The sequence below is a fragment of the Tachypleus tridentatus genome, chromosome 9 (genome assembly GCF_004210375.1).
Source record: "Tachypleus tridentatus isolate NWPU-2018 chromosome 9, ASM421037v1, whole genome shotgun sequence".
NCBI lineage: Eukaryota > Metazoa > Arthropoda > Merostomata > Xiphosura > Limulidae > Tachypleus > Tachypleus tridentatus.
In genome coordinates this window covers 86,211,347-86,230,377 of record NC_134833.1, presented here as the reverse complement: position 1 = coordinate 86,230,377, position 19,031 = coordinate 86,211,347, and the positions used below count along the sequence as shown (strand labels likewise).

General features: G+C 31.8%; 1 protein-coding gene across 1 annotated transcript in view; it reads right to left on the bottom strand.

Annotated features, from left to right (window-relative positions):
- Positions 1-2,589: 2,589 nt before the first annotated feature.
- LOC143227417 (uncharacterized) overlaps positions 2,590-19,031 on the bottom strand; it is a 108,645-nt gene continuing 92,203 nt past the window's right edge. The window contains exon 39 of the mRNA XM_076458870.1: positions 2,590-2,789. Within this exon, the coding sequence (XP_076314985.1) occupies positions 2,590-2,789 (200 nt within the window). The remainder of the gene's footprint in view (positions 2,790-19,031) is intronic.

Sequence of the window (19,031 nt, the reverse complement as noted above, 5' to 3'; positions counted from 1 at the left end):
CATCAGTCATGTGGAAGTATTGTTTCCAACTTTGTAAAACTCGTATACTTATAAAGTACCATACATAAAATGAAACATTTTTTAAAGTTATAGCATAATGTAAAACTAGTGAAAGTGTAAGCTTAATTATTGCATAATATTTAATAAGCAATTTTCTTATGAGGTAATCACATGTTAAGACACATTGAGAAACAATTTGCTTTAGTAACATGCTGTATTTGTAAAACATCATTCATCTTTGTAAAATGGAAATAAATGAATTATTTTGTCAAGTTATATTAATAGCATGAAGTCGAACTAGTGAAAGTGTAAGTTTTAATAAATGCATACTATTTTACGATATGCAACTGTGACAACATGGTCGTTTGTTATAGCGGATTAGAAACTCGATCTCTGTTTTCGTATAACAACTACGTCATAGCCATCTGTCTGGTATTGAACTATAATTTCAAAAGTCTTTGTGAAACTGTGTCATGGCTGCTACTAACACGCTCATAACAATGTGCCTCATTCGTGACAATTTGTGCAGGTATGACGTCATCGTCTTTGAACTCCATACAAACGTGTGGCGCTCTCTAGCGGCGTGTCGAGCTGGTGGGGCCGTATCTACTAATATATTATGAACCATTTTAAATTTAAGTTTGCAACATTATTGTCAATTTTGATAATGCATCTAAACATTATTTTTATTTTCTCAATGTGCGATTGTTTTCTTTTATGGTGAAAAATGCTTTTGAAGAAAAGTCAGGAGACTCGAGTTTTTTTTACAAAACTCTTACCAGTTATTTTTGGATAAATCGGGCAAAACTAATTTTGTTTTGATTGCCTTTTACTTAACATTATATCATTTGTTTTATTCATCAGGAATCTAACTGATGTGTTTAGTTTTTATTGTAATTTTATCATTTGTACCTCATTCTAATGAGGAGGTACAGTAGTATTAACAATAGAATTTTCCATGAAAATTAAAATATTAGCTTGATAAAAATGTTGCTTTCAAATTATAGTTAGTAGACTGTATTAAAAACGCACAAAATATCTTTATACCTAATAATTTACATAAAGATATGAACTACAGAGATAATTAATAAATCACAGTAACAAATTTGTTCATGCCTTCTAATGTCTGAAGTTATAAGTTATTCATAATAACTTTAGATTTAAAATGGAGTTAGCGTAGAAACAGCATTCGCCCATGTAAAATGAATGCAGGAAGACGATACGATTTATAATTGGTTTCAAGAGAGCTCAGTTCGCCTTTTAAGGCATAATAGTCACGATATTCTGGTGCTGTGTTGTTTAAACGTTAGATCTGATGTTTGTGTAAAACCAAATAAGCTGTTACCATGGTGAACTGTCACCAGTGTAGATAGAAACACTTAATATTCTACGATGGTCAATAAATGATGTCATTGATAAAAAGGTCGATACTTATTGACATTGGTAACTGGTAATAAATCAAATGTTGGAACAGTACAATTATCTATCAACAACATGCATGAAGTAGTTTCCTTTACGACCTTCTTTTGCTTTGACTTCCTAGTGGCACAGTGGTATGGCTGCCGACTTACGACGCTAGAAACCTGGATTTTATACCCGTGGTGGACAGAACACAGATAGCCCATTGTGTAGCTTTGTGTTTAATTCCAAACAAACAGACTATTTATAATGGTGACATTACTTTAAAAAAGTTTAAAAGCTATATACACGAATTAAAATCACATTATTACAATTACAGAAAAGTCAAAATATATTTAAGATAAATCAAGCTTAAAAGTAAAAAAGTTCAATAAATATATTGAATAAATTAAAAGAATTTTTATGAGTTGCCATGGTATCAGTTACCACTGAGCTACGAGATCAACATTTAAAGATTCAACATTTTATAGCATGCTATAAATGTATGCTATCGTGACTCCCAGTTCATTGTCAAATTGTTTTGTTTTACTCAATATGAGATACAGTATAGATATACATAACATTTGATGTAGTTTAACAATTGTAGTTTTCGAATCTAATTGGTATAAATGTGAGTAGAATAATCACTGGGTAGTATATTTTCCGTAAATATATGACATGATCTAAGATCATTAACCCCGTATTAAACCGATATAAGCTTTTAAAAACATGATTTTGCTACATTTTCTAATTCTAAAAATAATAACTACAGTAGCCCTCACGTTAATTTAACAAGTGTTACTGGAATGGTCGAACAAAAGAAACCTTCGTAACTACTGCAATATGCTTTTCTGTAGAGTATTGTTTGGATATTATTTCAGAAAAAAAATTAGAAGATATAGAAAGAGCAAATATCTGGACGATACATGATTGACTACTAATCAAGACTTATGATGAATCTATTACAAAAAAAAAAAATTACGTAGTGCCATACAGTTGTAACACATCATATTGTTTAGTGATGTAGACACTTGGCAAATCCGTCTTCTAGTATAGCATCAAACATATTTGAGTTATTAGGACATTATCCCTATGTGTATGGATTTTGTAGTGTTCTTTATTCAACAAAAGTAACGTATACCATTATGGGAAGTTATCATAATAAATTCAGTTTTTATCTTGGTTTATCCTTTATACTGGATTATTTGTCAGAAGTGGAATTCCTCGGAGCCAATCTAAATCAGTGAGGCATATGGCTGAAGAAAGTGTAACCACGGCAAACCATATGGCCATATGCTTGTCACGTCCCATGATGAACCCATAATAGACTTCTGTGTCTTCGATCTGCTTGAGAGCGGTTTGTAAGTCAATGTCCTTAAACAGTACAGAGTCTGTGGAATATTTGTCAGGTGTGTGGACTTAAACTGATCTCGTCGTTCGTCATAGAAGTTTGTAACAGTGGAAATTTCGATTTTAAGTAAATACGTTACCATGGTCTTCAGACTGAGTAGAATCAACTATAGAAAAGAACGATGCCTGTAAGGTGCAATTAACTTCAACAAATGTAATAACGTAGCTAAGTTATGACTTATGTTTCTTTCTTTTGAATCTTTTCTAAATTTCTACAGCATAGAGAAATAAACTAAAACTTCAAAATCAAAGTTCATTTGTGTGTCGTTTAATAAACACCTCAAAGCTTCACGCTATATGTGCCTCTACTTATATGTCGAGTTTAAAAGGTTTATCACAAACAATATTAAATATTTGTATTTAATTTCATATAAGGAAATATGTTAAGTGTTTTAACAGCCTATGCACAATACTGTGCAAAAATGTTGGAACAAGAGAATATTTTGTAATTCTCTCGATTTTATAAAGTTAATTTTTCCATGACGTTCACAATATAAATTTCAACACTATGTTAATGCTTCACTGATCCCTGTTGACAATACAGAGTAAGAATACTTATCATTCTTTAGAATTACCATATGCTTGTACAAAGGGCATGTCACAGGGGTTTTGCTAGAATTAACATATGTATTAAATTTATGTCTGTAACAACTGTCATGGTACACCATGCAATGTTTTAGCCACCTAGAAAGAAGTTGGCAACGAGCTAGCATATGATTCCAGTATATGCTAGAAAAATGTGTTTACTAGCACTCTGCAAATAAACCTTTATGAAAACAGTATTTGATACGATATAATAAGTTTTGTTGTCATGCCACGGCCAAACAAATCCTAGAGAATTGTCAGTAGTGCAGAAAGTTCCTATAAAAGCTTTATGTGATGCTGGTTTGGATACTGCAGACTTGATATGCTCCCCAAGCACTGTCAAGTACACCCTAGATCGTGAGACCGAGACAGGTAAATTTAAAAATATGAAAAAAGGCAGAACACCTTAGCTCAATGACAGTGATGTTAAACATCTTCGTTTATGCAGCCTTAGGTACTGAAAGAAGACTCCCACTGATTTCAAGCATGAGATAAACAACCCTGTGCCAAATGCCAGAAAAGTGTTCAGACCTACGATGTCAAGAAGATTCAAATAAAAGAATATCTGGTGTGTAGTGGTTCAAAAACTTTACTTTGATCTCCAACTATTGGCAAGAGACTGAAATGTGCTAAGAAGTACAAAAAACATACTTTAGATGACTAGAAAAGGGAGCTATGAACGCATGAGCCCAAGTTTGAAATATTTGGTTCAAACCGTAGGTTATAAGTCTGGCAACATAAAAGTGAAAGATACTTATCTCACTGCATAACACCTACCATGACACATGGGTTAGGCAGTGTGATGGTTGAGGTTATTATTCTGTTGAGTTGACAGGAAATATTTGCAAAATAAATGGAACATAATGGACCAGCACAAGTATTATCAGATACTCATCCGTCATGGTATACCCAGTGGTTTGCATATTATTGGTAAAGGACTGTAATATCAAGAAGACAACGACTCCAAACATTTATCCAACATATGCAGAAATTATTTAGCTAAGAAAGAAGCTGCCGGAGTCGTTAAAATGATACAATGGCTTCCATAGAGCCCCAGTCTCAACCCATTTGAGCAGATCTGGGATGTGATAGAACATAAATAGACGAATCAAAAGTTACTTCCAAATAAACTGGGTCCAGCATGGCCAGGTGGTTGGAGCTCTCGATGGTCGAGGGTTTAAATCCCCATCACACCAAACATGCTCGCCCTTTCAGCAGGGGGGCGTTAAAAGTGACGGTCAATCGTTGGTAAAAGATCCATTGGTGAAACGTGATAGCATTCATTTTCTTATTCCAATCAAATTCAGTTTATTTGTTTACATTTTATGCATAAAGAGTTTTTTATAAGATGTGTAAAGTAAAGATCCAGGCCATTTTACTTACAAAGAAAAAACATTTCCTAAAATAATACATGTTTATTTCATTTATCTAAAAAAACAGAAAACCTTATGTTAATGATGTTGAGTTTTTTCTTGTCATAACAAGTCATTAATTTGCTTTGAAATTTTCACTGTTTTAGTACATAGCTGGAAATACTTTCTTCGTGGGTCTATACCAGCTGCTTTTAACAGATGAAGGCTTAAAGTCAAAAACACGCACTTTATCCCACTTGCTAAGATATTTTTAGCCCTTTTCAAACTGATTGCTGACTAGATGTAATCGCCCAACAAACTAAAAGCTTCTTTCTCTCTTAGTACTTCTGTTAATTAGTTCATGTTATAATACAGATAATTTTAAATATATTGACAAATACATATTTTTAAGAATATGCTAGTTGATACGTATTCCATATGCAGCAGAAAAAGCCTAAATTAAATATATTTACATCCATTAAAAGTTTGAAATCATCAAATCAAATCAAAATACATACAACAAGTGTGAATTAGTTTTCTTTTATATAACTCATTTTAACAAGCATGACGTAACATCTTTCGTGCAAGACAATTGTTTTTGATTCATTTGTTGGAAAACATACACTAAATGTATTTTACATAAAAGTGTTTAGTTTACAACAAAATAAAAACAGCATTTGAGACATTAATTAGGTCCTCCTAGTAGATACTTTAATGATGTCAAAGAAACCTGTAAGAGGTAAAATAAATATTTTTAGATCAAATTTCAGAAATATTTTGATGTCGTTAGTTTCATTTAGTTATTAATAGAACTTTTTACATTTTTGTTATGAGCTCATTAACTGATTCTGTAATGATTAAAATAGTCAGCTTTTCTTAACTAGTGTAAAATATATCTTAACTAGCTGAGGCCTGTTGAAATAGTTAAATGGTAATTTTTCTAAAAGTATTGATGAATAAATATAAAATGTGCCGTCAACTTATTCTCTTAGATTAGATTGTATATTTTATATGGTTGTTTAGTGGGTCGTTAAAATAACACTTTGCCATTTCAAGTTTCACTTCAATAAGAGACTGACTGCAGTGCGTTGTAGATTAAGGTATATTTGCATCATATTTTTGTAACTTTTCACGAACGTTCTGACATATTATGACATTTTCATTATTTGGCTATCTGAAGGCCGTAAATATGTGCTAATCAAATGGAGGATAAATAAACAATACCTTGTAAATTAATCCATAATGAAGTTAGATTCACTACAAGAAAATAACAAGCTAACAATGGCTAAAAAGGTATATCAGTTTGGTCTTACGTAGGTCCCGCTGTTGTAAGCCTACTAAGTTATAACTTAAAGTTTCGACTACATCTCTTTCTCTGTTTTTATTGGACAGTGTGGCATTCCAAAAGATGTAGAGGTATAATTATTGGTTTAAAACAGTCTTGAATATAAATAATAAAATAACATGACACGGGAAGTGGAAGGAATAAAAATGATATTCTTGTTGATCCATTTTGAGCTAGAACGCATTTACATTGTTCTACAAAACAATAGACTTTTACAACTTTTTTTTTGGTTTATTTGTCTTTATTTCTCTCTCTTTCACATCGAAAGTTGATTATCCAAATATATATTTTTATGTCCATCTAGTTTCACGGAACAAGTTTACATTTCTACTTTACCTACGTTTTTCTGTTTCTTCCAGATTTTAATTGTTCACTTATATGCTTTTACGTTTCTTCAGTCTTTTAGATTGCACATTTAGACTGATTTTTTCATCCGTCCTTTAGTAGATATTCTTATAAGGAAGCAATCCAAACATAATCCTGAAGGAATGACGGGATTTGCCCTTTCAACGTTGATCGATTTAAGGTTGAGCCCCCTTTTTAGTTGGTTTTTATTGATTTCTGTGCGCACACCCTGGTTCTCATCGATTTTGTTTCAAATAACATATCATTCCAAGAGTTATTCCGTTATGAGATATGTTCTCATGTTGAAATCATGAAGGAAGAGTGGATGTATCAAATGGTTGGAAGAATTCTGAAGCAAGATTGAAAACGAATTCAGAGAAAAACCACACCCTGCTAACGTTTCATTTTTCAAGACTAGCCCACTTTATGTAAGTTAGAACATAACTATTAACATCACAGAGAAGATAATTCTATATAGACCTCTCTCTTTCTTTCTAGAATTCTACACGACCAGCATATAAACTTACACTTTCAAGAAATTGTTATTTTTAACCATTTAATAATTCAAACTTTCGTTAACTTGAAGTTGTATTTCTTAACTTGGACATTATTTTCCAAAATACACGTCAACTTTTCCTATTAAATAATACATTTACTAATAAACCTGTTATAGTACCTGTATTTAGTATTCAACAGTCTAACCTTTAGTAAACGCGCAAAATGAAACATATTTCAATGACGTTTCAGGTGCAATTCAATTATTCATGAAAAAGTTGTGGAAAGCCAATTCATCTGTAGCACTGTTTCAACCAAAGGAGGTCGTTGAATTTGTAGACACAGCTTAAGTGTGGCATTTTTCTTTGATATAGAAACAACATATTGATATGAAGTTTAGGTTTAAATTCACAAGAAAGCATAACTTATAAAACTATAAACTATAATATCTTCATTTATTTACTGCTTAATCCAATTGAAACTCACAACTGTAAGGCTTTTAACTTTTTTAATTACACACTTCATAAATACAACGGGTAGATGTTTCCTTATATAAATAAATTCTTATTAATATTTTGTATTATAAAATGTAAAGTTTAAAAAGCTATAGAGATATACAAGCATGATGTACCAATATACAGATACCTATATCTTTCGTGTTGATAAATTACCAATCAAGGATAAAGGTAAACTTGGTAACTTTGCAAAAGTAAGTGTAAAAACTATACAATGTGTTCTGCACACCACAGTTATCGAGACTTGCTATTTAGCGTTGTAAGTTAGTACAATTACCGTTGAGCCACCAACGGAGAGCAGAACAAAATAGAATATGGTTAGTTGTTCTTAAACTTTTGTTACTGATGCTTTTAATAATATATTTAAACATTTGGTTCTTTAGATAAAGTAGAAGTAATAGCTTGTTTGTGTGTTTGTTGTTAAGCAAAAGCCACACATTTAATCAGCTGAGCTGTGCTCACCGTGGGTATAGAAACCCCAATTTCGGTGTTATAAGCCTTCAGGTTATCCGCTGAGCTTCGGAGAGGGGAGTGTAGTGCACAATGGTATTTCATTTTATTATTATTTTCATCTTTATTTTTGTGGAAAGGGCTAATTAGCGTGCCATACTGCATTACCTAGGATCCAGGCAAGTTACCGAAAAGAAAAAAAGAGTTCCACGATTGTGAGCCTTGGACGAGTGAAAAGAATGATAGTCTAATGTCAATGTTCTGTTATAGTAGTCGAAAATTGGTGTTGGATACTGTCGTCTGTCTTTTGTCAAATACGGTATTTCAATAGCTAGCGCAGATATTCGTTCTTCAACATTACACGAATGTCTGATACAAACAAGGAATTCTGGAATTAATTAAGAATGTATGTTATTGTAATATATGTTATTGCTTCGTAATGTAAAACTTTATTCATAACATTTTGTAATTACGAGATTTCAGTATTTACTTATAGGCATGATTATCTGGTTTATACTTGACTCAGACATTAAATGCTAACTTATACTATATGAATAATATTTTCATAAATAGTTCATACTTTAACATATGTGTATTTGGTTTGATAGCTAGAGAATGCCTGTAAGAATTAGGCCTTAAGTATCCATATTCTTTGATATAATTAGCTAATACTGATACTTAACTAAAATATAAAACAATCGCGTTTACGTTACTTTCCTTTGAGTAGTTTCGAGATGTTTACAAGTTCCCAAGTTTTTGTTAGTTTCACTCTTGCGTTTTGCAAATATATCTACTCTTGTTGATTCATCAATAAAGCTTCTTTGCAGGGGCTCTCTCTATACATTATTCTGTGTAAAACCTGCTTGCTAATAATAATTTACATAACTTTAGAAAACGTTTTTCCATCTTGAGTTTTAGTAACCATCAGTGAGAACTTCAAGGTTTATCATAGAGCACCAGGGACTTCTTTTAATTGATATAATTATAGAATCCTGGAGATAAAGTAGTGGTTGTTATTGACTACCTTATTAAAGTCTTGCACAGACAGTCAGGTGTTTTTACATTAAAGCATTTAACTGTCAAATTGTCTCCAGTACTCTCAACGATAACTTTTACGGTGATTTTCTTCTCACCATATTATATTTTATTCGTTTCTCGTCATCAAGTACAATGTCTGAGATGAGTATTCTAGTTTCTTTTAAGGAAATCTAGTGTTAACTTGGTCATGAAGCTACTTAACATGTTCTGTAGTTAGGGTAATGCTGTGCACAACGAACGTATTGCCTTTCATTGATTCTCTTGTCGGTTTTCTCAGAAGAACTTTGTATCTTTGCAAAGTTTCGTGTAGTGAAACGGACCATTAAACGTAAGTGACCAAACAGTGAAATTTATGTTTTGGGATTAAGATAGAAATCCTATTTTACGTGTTTAGGAAGTTTTCAATGTTTTAAATACGTTAGGAATAGTATATGTTACGTAACATGGTACTACGAAGGTTTAGGAAGTTTCAGACGTCATTATTGATCTAAGCCATCACCTAACTCATGCAAAATGATTCATTCTCACGTTGAATAAGAGAGAAATTGGTTTGTTTGTGTGTGATGTTTTCTTAGAGCAAATCCACATCGAGCTATCTACTCTATCCACCGAGGAGAAGCGAACCCCTGATTATGTAAATCCGGAGTCTTACTGCTGTCCCAGCGGGAAACAAGGAACAAATGGACCACACTAACAAACTTCTCAGATGATGGAAATAAGTCACGTGCCTTATTTTAGTTGTTTGTTTCTGTTCAACTAAGTCATCTAACAACAACTCTTGTGAAACAACTAAGGAATGATTTACATTAATGTACTTTTTCACTTCTAAGGCTTGAATTCGTGCCTAATCATAATATAACCAAAATACTGCTGTTTTTAATTCATTAAATAAGACATACAAAGTATGGGGCTTGAAATAGAGCAAAATAAAAAATCTTGTTAAAACAAAAAACCATTATACATGTTCTATCAACAAACTGTGATCATCATACTATTGTTTTTATGTATTACTTATATAAAATATTTATGTGGGTAATGAAGTTTTTACTCAAGATCTGCTCATACGTTCTTGCGATTTGACGTTGTATAATTTGTTAAACATGTGTTAAATCATGACAAACTGACTTCTATTATTCATCATCCTTAATAATGGTTCATTTGTAATCTTATACCACTCAGCAGTGAAGACTACTTTCTTTATTTGACTTCTGTATTTTACACTCTGTTATCAAGATTGCAAGATCCCTTGTGTTCTGGCGATGAAGTTGTTGTCGTTTAGACCAATCTTTAAAAAAATTCATTTTTGTCTTTTTTTCATAACTCGTTAACCAACACAACCTTTTGTAAAAGTATAGGAACTTAGCTATTGGTAAAATCAATCATTGGTTCTTCTGGCTGTCTCGCTGACAGTACTTCATAGTATTGGCTTTGCTCTCGTTAAGATATAACAGACCTCTACCTTATTGTCGTTAAAAGATCAGATGTGTTCTAAAACATATTTCAGCTGCAAACAACATAAACAATAAAGTTACATTAAACTTACTTCTTTGTTAGTATTACAGTAGTCCATGGAACATAAACTGTCAGAACTGAGCATTTATATAACATAAAGACATAAGTCTTAGAATTTTTAATATGGGTAGGGGATCCAGTTGGATTTCGAAACACAATTTTAACGTATTCTTCATGCACAAAAGTGCTTGTCGGTCCATGACTTTATTGTCTGTACAATCTCCAAATATATGAGTATCATAAAAAGTGAACAGCAATAACATCAGTATTGTAATTAATTACATTAATTCCTGCTGGAATTTCTATTTTTTTATCATAGAAAATAAATGTTTTAATTTAACTTTTATTGGTCGAAACTTTAGGCTTTAAACATGGATTAACGTTGAACAAAAGCATAATTTGTTAAACAGCTCAGGCTTGGCTATTTTATATATAATCATACTTATTATTAGGAAACTAAAATACAAACGTTTTGGAAAAGAAATTTTAATTTGTTATAAAAAATTTGTATTTGCGAAAGGGAAGATGAAAATGTATCGAATATTAAGACTGAGCAGAAAATTCATGAATGTTATTTCATATTATTAAGCACTTTCTAAAGTAGTAATAGTAAGTTGTTGTTTTGAATTAAGCACAAAGCTACTCAATGGGCTATCTGTGCTCTGCCCACCATGGGTATCGAAACTCGGTTTATAGCGTTGTAAGTCGGCAGACATACCGCTTAGCCACTGGAGGGCGTGCCAGTAAGAATTACGTCATAAGTTAATGTTTTTTTTAGAACCGACAGTGCTTTGAAATAACATTTGAGCATCGTCAGAGAACTGCTGTAATATAAAAAACTAAATAAAGGATATAATTAATTATGGTGTCTGTTATGAGTCATATACTACTAATTAAGGATTGAAACGTTATATGTTGATTTATAAAATTTATTGTTAAACGTTATTGGTGGAAATAACTTTTACCATCTAATGTATTTAAGTGAAAAAAAATATAATTGATGATCTAAGTGCAGAGATAAAACTCAACGCTTGTGCTGTGATTAAATGATCTACTGATGTTCTGTTTCACTTGCAAACATTATATAAGCTTAAAGCATAGTCGATGAAAATAGAATAAAATATAATCATGTCATTGTAAACAAATGATGCGTTTTATTTTTCAATATCTCTTTGAAGCTAGCTAATGATAGTTAGATGTCTATTTGTATGTGCAATTTCATTTAGGAAGAAAACCAAAGCTATTTTGAACGAAAACTGAGAGTGACTGGCACAAATAACAATAGCAATTGTTTAACTACAGACGCTGAACTATATAGAAGTGTAGCCCAAGGTTGCACGCGAAAACATTTTTTCTGGTACCCGTCATGCAACGTCGTTTCTTGATTCTTTAAACTATAACGCTAACTCGTAATAAATAAATATAAATAATGATTACTATTATTGATGTTTGCAGTTGCAAATAATTTTTTCCAACCAGGGAGCAGTGAGAAATGTTCATAGGAGACGTCTCACGCCCTCTTGGCGCAAGCTTTACAGCTGCGGAAACATGTGATATCGGATGACTCGTTTTGAATTCCTCACAGACCAAGTGTACACGTCAGTATTTAAGTAAAAACAGAAGTAAACTGTTGGTATTGGCTTCTCTCTGGTTATATTTTTCTTCTGTTGTTTGTGAGTGAATACTGGATATTTAGTGATATTAATGATAAATATGCACTTATTTTTCGCAGTAAATTTTTGAATTTCTTGTTAACATATTATTTGGCGTGGTATGCGTATATATTTGATCAGTTAGTTAATTATATATTTAATTTTATTAATTTTCACCTGCTGTTATGTTAAGTTATATTATCGTATTTAAGGTAATTGGTGAGATATTTTTAAACTGTATTTACCCTTTTCAGTTTGTCAGAATGTCAGCTCAACCAGCAAAGAAACAAAAACGTTCAAATGGGAGCAGCAGAAGAAGAAATTTTCAAATATCGTGGACTGAAAGACTTGTCATGATCAGAAAGGGTGATAAAGCATTATACACCTCATGTTCCGAAACAGTGGTGCAGGACTTCCTTTGTAAAGCAGCATTGTGAAACTGTTCTTATATGGTTTTGTGAAAAGAATGAGCAAGAACAAAAATAACACATTTCTTGAGAAGTCAGCAACAATAACGTGAAGTCAAATATTTTGATGAAATTTGTTTCAGGCAGTTCCAACTTAGTTGCTGCTAGTTTTGAGATTTCAAAGATTATTGCTCAACATGGAAAATTTCTTAGTGATGAGGAGTATATTAAAGAATCATGGCTGGAATGTGCTCCTTTCCTTTTTGAAGGTTTTCCAGAAAAAGAAAAAAGTATTTAGTACATTAATGAATTGCCAGTGAGTAGAAACACAGTAAAAGATAGAATATCAAAGATGGAAACAAACCGAGCAGAACAGCTAACAAAAGATATTGGTTCATGTAAATTTCTTTCCATTTGTCTTGATAAGAGCACCAATGTTACATCATCAGCTAGGCTAGCTATTATTGCTTGATTTTGTATCGGTGATGGAATCTGTGAACAAGTGGGTAACTTGGTAATGTTACCTGAACATACCACAGGGAGCTGAAATATGTAAGGCAGTAGTAAATGAATTATCCAATTGACAGGTTGACCTTTCAAAAATAGTTTCTGTAAGAACTTACAGTGCACTCAGCATGATTGGTAAAGAAGCAAGTTTGTAAATCTGTTTGCAAAATGTGTTGGGCATCCACTAGCAGGCTTTGATTGTATTATGCACAAGGAGATTTTGTGTGCAAAAGCTGGCCTTTAAGGAGCTTAAAAAATGATGGTAATTGTAACTAAGGTAGTTAATTTTATTTCTATGCATGCTTTGAAAAAAAGACAATTTCAGATGTTACTGAGAGAGGTGAATTTGGTGTATACAGGACTACTTATGTACGACAATGTTTGTTGGCTAAGTAGAGGTAATTTCCTTAAATGACGTGTTGAGTGTTTTGATGAAATTCATCTGTTTTTGACAAATGAAACATTTTCTTGTCAAGAATTATCTGATGTTTGTGGATTTGTAGACTGATGTTTTTACAGATTTCTCCTAACATTTAAATGACTTGAACGTCAAATTGGAGAGATTTGACAAAACACTTGATGTTATGTTTAATAACATAAAACCTTTTGAAATCAGACTGAAAATTTTTAGATGTTATGTTTACAGTGGCACTTTTAAATATTTCTCAAACCTAAAAAACACGTGAAGAAGAAACTGCAAAATTTTAAAGTATGAAAGAGATTGATTAGTGACTAGAATAACACAGAATATTGCAGAAAATGAGATTTTAAAATTTTTGACTATCTGAAAAATGTCACAATGGCATTATTAACAGTATTTTCATCAACATATTTATGAGAGTCATTATTTTTAGTGATGAACTTTTTATAATGTAATATAATAATATAATGTAATATAATATAATAGGAATAGACTTGCTGATGAAACTAGTGCTGCTTACATAGCTCTCAAAACAACCAAGTACAAGCCTGGTATAAAATATCTTTAATATTTGGTGCAGCAGCAAAAGTCTCAATAAGAGTAAAATATAATTCGTGTCTTTTTTTATTTTTTTATGTTACATAATATGGATCAAAACTTAATTTCAAAAATGCTTTCTGTTAATTGTAAAACAATGAATAAACATAAATAAGCAAGACGACTCCTTTTTCTTTAAAAAAGTCCATTATTATTATTATTATTAATTCATTAATTTTACTACCTTTGAATTACTATAGTTATTAATAACATGTAACTCCTAAAGCTGTTTCATTTAAAATAACTCAGAATAATAACAATGATGATCTGCTGTTAAAATTTATCATTGACACGGGAGAGAATTTTTTTAGAAGATTTTCTTAGTTTGAGCATACTCTCTCAAAAAGGTTCGTCATCCCTGGCTTATATGATATTCTAATAAAGTTTAAAATGTTTGGACGTAAGTTAGTGGTTTGTTTTTCGCCGGTTTGAGCTAATAAATAAAGTAGCAATAAAGTAGGACATTTTGAAAGTGCTTTAAGTGTCTCGAATTTTAATTTTTACCTCGGCACAGAGTTATCTCGTCTTTCAGTCTTTAAATATGAGATAAAATACCATGTTAGAATGCAAGTATTAATAGTATTCTATTACGGATTTTAAACAAAAAATTTGAAGACATTTTGAAGTAATATATTTACCTTGCTACTGGTAAATGTAAATTAAGCTTTTCCTTTCATTAAATACCAAAATACGCCAGCTAGACTGGAAAGTGTGTGCCAAACGTCTTTTTTTTACATGCTGTTTAATGTAATATTATAACAATAAACCATGATATGGAGAAAATAAAACAAATTATTTCTCATGTTCTCTTTAATATGACTAAAACAATGTTGACGGTATATGTAGAAACTTTTATATTGGAGATCTGCAGCGTATTATGACGTTTCATAATCTGTATAGGTTTTATGCTTTCCCAGCTCATTGACTGTTACTCGGTTTTGTTCATTGCTCTCTGTTGTTATGTATAAATTCTGATATCATTTACGTACTAAACCAGTTTACGTTTCTTACATTATAAGAATATTTAATCCTAGTTTAAATAACAGTGTCATATAAAAGCAATGAACTTTATTACTTAGCACTTTTTAGAAGCTTTGTCTAAAGACATATAGAAAGAATATATCGAGATATTTAACTGGAAGATATTGTACCATGAAGGTATAAACTTTATTATATGTATATACCAATATACATGTGTTTAGTTTCATGCGAGCAGTGAGTAAGAAAGAGGTTATATAGTGACATCAGTCTCAAAGGTGTCAAGTCACAGCCTTAATGATACAAAAGTATCGCTTATTTTGTCATTTTATTGGTGATAGCAAATTAGTGGAGCTTGAGCGTAATAATTTTTAATGAATTAAGTTAGACTTCTAAGTTATCAAAGCTATTCTTTTGAATTAATAACAAAGACACTAGGATAGCGATAAACATGTTTGTAACAAAGTCTTTAGATGCGTTTCAACTGAAACTGAAGAAGGTTTGAGACACACTGTGTATTCCAACCTACTCATAATGTACCACGAAGTTGTTACAAGCCTAATGACACGTCTTACGGCAGACTGTTTTGGTGTTTACATACTTTTCAGACTTATAAAATGCATAATTCAGAGAATTTTAGTTTCTGATAAATCTACAAAATTACTACTTGAGGCTATTTCAAATGCACAAATATCTGAAACCTTTAACCCCAACGAATACTTCACGTATAAACATGTTTTTTATACTTTACGTATAAACATGTCTTTCACTGTAAAATTCTCCATTTCATATACCTAATACAGTAAAAACGAGGCTTGTCTAAGGTGAAAAATAATATTAAACTAGTAGAATAAAATGGATACGAAACAGCAGAAAGTTAACTTACATCTCAGAGATGTCATGAATCTCAAATAACATACACAACAGTGCCATTAAGTTTGAGCAAGAAGAAAACTAAAACTTTTAAGCTACGTTAAACAGCCTTTAAAACTACTGTATTTATACATTACTAGTTCTTGTGTTACAGCGTTTGTATATTTAAGTTAAACAAAGTGGTATTTAAAGTTTTTACAAAAATTTATAATAGGTTTCCATAAACATTCCTAGTAGTTGAGGTTTAGCAGGAAAATTTTCAATTCATATAGTGTATAAAAATATTAACTGAAAAAGATGTTATAGGTTTAATATCCTGATTCAATAATTTTCCACCACTGAATAGTACTACTATTCAGAGCTGTGCAAACTTATTCCGAATTTTCCGAAGTGAAAAATAAGGAGCTCCAAAACTGTTCCATTTGATTCTTTTATAATGTCTTCTTAAATTCAAATATCACATATCAGTGCAACACAAACGTTGAATCTTGTGGCAACGATCGCTGCATTTGTTAAAATGACACCCTAAATATGTCGTTTAGGAATTAAACACTATTATAACACATTTAGAGATCAACGTGTTAAGAAATGTGCTTAAGATCTTTATCGTTTAACATAATGAATGCTAATTGTGTTAAGGTTTTAAACAAATACGAATACGTTATCGATAAATTTCGTGTATAATTATACCCTTTTCATTAAATTAACACATTACTAATGAGTTTAATATCTGAAAACAAAATCAAGCTAAGATGTGATCAGAACGAATTAGGTTAGTATTTTTCTGAAGTTATTGATTCATCTATTGATTTAATTAACAGATTACAAGTTAGGATTGGTGTCTCATTTCACGAGTTTTACATATGATAAGAAGGGCCGGTATGATTTACCCGAAAGGTGGCTGAAGGCCGTCTGGAGGGGTCAACTGTTGAAACCGCTCACACCACTTTACATCAGTTTGTTGTTTGTCAGTCAATTAGTAGGCCCGGCATGGCCAAGTGTGTTAAGGAATTCGACTCGTAACCCGAAGGACGTCGGTTAGAATCCCCGTCGCACCAAACATGCTCGCCCTGTCAGCCGTGGGGGTGTTATAATGTGACGGTCAATTCCACTTTTTGTTGGTAAAAGAGTAGCCCAAGAGTTATTGGTGGGTGGTGATGACTAACTACTTTACCTCTAGTCTTACACTACTAAATTAGGGACCACTAGCGCAGATAGCCCTTGAGTAGCTATGCGCGAAATTCAAAAGAAACTTCTTCAGATTTATGCACACTTATTGAACTTAGAAATCCAACTTTTGAAATGTATTATGAAACTTTGATACAAGTATATACTCGGAAGATAGACAGGGACAAAATGAAAAAAAAATCGAAAACTTCAATCACATTAAAAATAATTGCTACAAGTTTTGTGGGTCGGAGGGTAACAAACCAGCAATTTTATAAGGATGTTTATTTATTTTATCCTTTCCTAAAGCAAAGTAACCATACAAACTTTCTTGGTTGAGTTATATGACTTGTGTGTGATTCGTTCAGGAGTTATTTTTTATTATTTTATTAGATTAGAATTATGGCGAGGTTTTGAGAAATAAATTTTCTTATGTTACAGCGTCGTCATGATCGCTGTATAAGATTAGTTGAGATATGAACTATCCATTCAACTTCCGTTTAAGTTGACTTTCTTCTATATCATGGCCTTTGTTATGACTTAGTATGGAACTAGCCCATAAAGGGAGGCTTAGTGTTTAAACATCGACCAGTTTTAGTGGTAGGAACATTGCCTTGCTTTATAAAAATGAAGAATATGCTACTCTTTAAAAGATACAGACCATTAAAGGTAATAACAAGAAAACTGGAAAAGATAGCAAGTTCTCATTTCTCGACTTAACGATTACAAAGACAAAAAACTTATCCTAGAGAAGTTTACATGGAACCTACAAATATAGTAAATACCTTGATCATAAATTGTACCATCCAACATTATAAAGATAGTCGTCATAGAGTGTCTAGTTCCAAGAATGAATAAGATTTGTCATGCCGAAGAAGCTAAGAAAGTGAAATAATAACATTCCTCAAAAAAGGGATACCCATAACACTTTAAAAAGAAGTAACCACTTAGACTCTACACAGAAAAGAAATTACACATACGTAATTGTATTCCACTGTGTCAGGGGTCTCTCTAAAAACATATAGAGAATATGCAAACAAACTAAAATTAGAACAACAATGCAATACGAGTGTAATTTGTACACAACAAACTTCCTTAAGGTTAGTGGAGAGAAAAACATCATTTGCAGCATTTTCAGTGAGTGTGAATATCTGCATAATGGTTAAACAAAAAGTCCAAAGAAACTTAGAACTCGAGAGAATAATAAACTTACGAGACTCGGAATTAGCGATCTATCTGCAAAATTCATCATGTAAGAGAAGAAGACCATACAATAAATTAGGTTAACGTTAAAATAATGGACCCACGAGAAAAATATAAATAAGATAAATCTTATGCAACCACCTAACGAATAACACAATTCTCAACTAAATAAAGTAGTCACAAATACCACGACCCCTCCGGAAAACACTCACAGCTAACTGATCCATGTATTTAAAACCCTAACCCTGTTAAAAAGTAGCAGCATATGTGTTCAGACTTTACGTATTGAAAAGCAGAGAAGATATGTGTTAGTTCTTTAGAAAAAACATTTTTAAAGCGATTAGTTTTGCTTCAGCGGGACGTATATGTATTGATACAACAGAAAATGCATGCAGTTTTTCCTCTTGTGTCAATGCTGAATATAAGTATTTTGACCCCAGTATTCTCTCTTTCTATGTACATGTGTGTGACAAAACATCCACAACTAGATATATTTACATTCTCTCAGAGAAGAGTCAAATAGCTAACTGAAACATCTGCTCATTATGTAGATGTTTGTGCTAGTCTAGTCTATAAAGCTTTCTTTATGGACTAGACTATATATCGGAAGCATAACTATATCTAGGTCTAAAACAAAACTAAAAAGGTATCTACTTGGGAATGTTTAGTCGCTTCGTCTTTTAGATAATTAATATTATACAACATTTAGCATTATGAGCTTTCAATAACTTCAGTATTCATACTTTTGTCGCCTCCTGGTGGGTATTATTCTCTCTTTCTA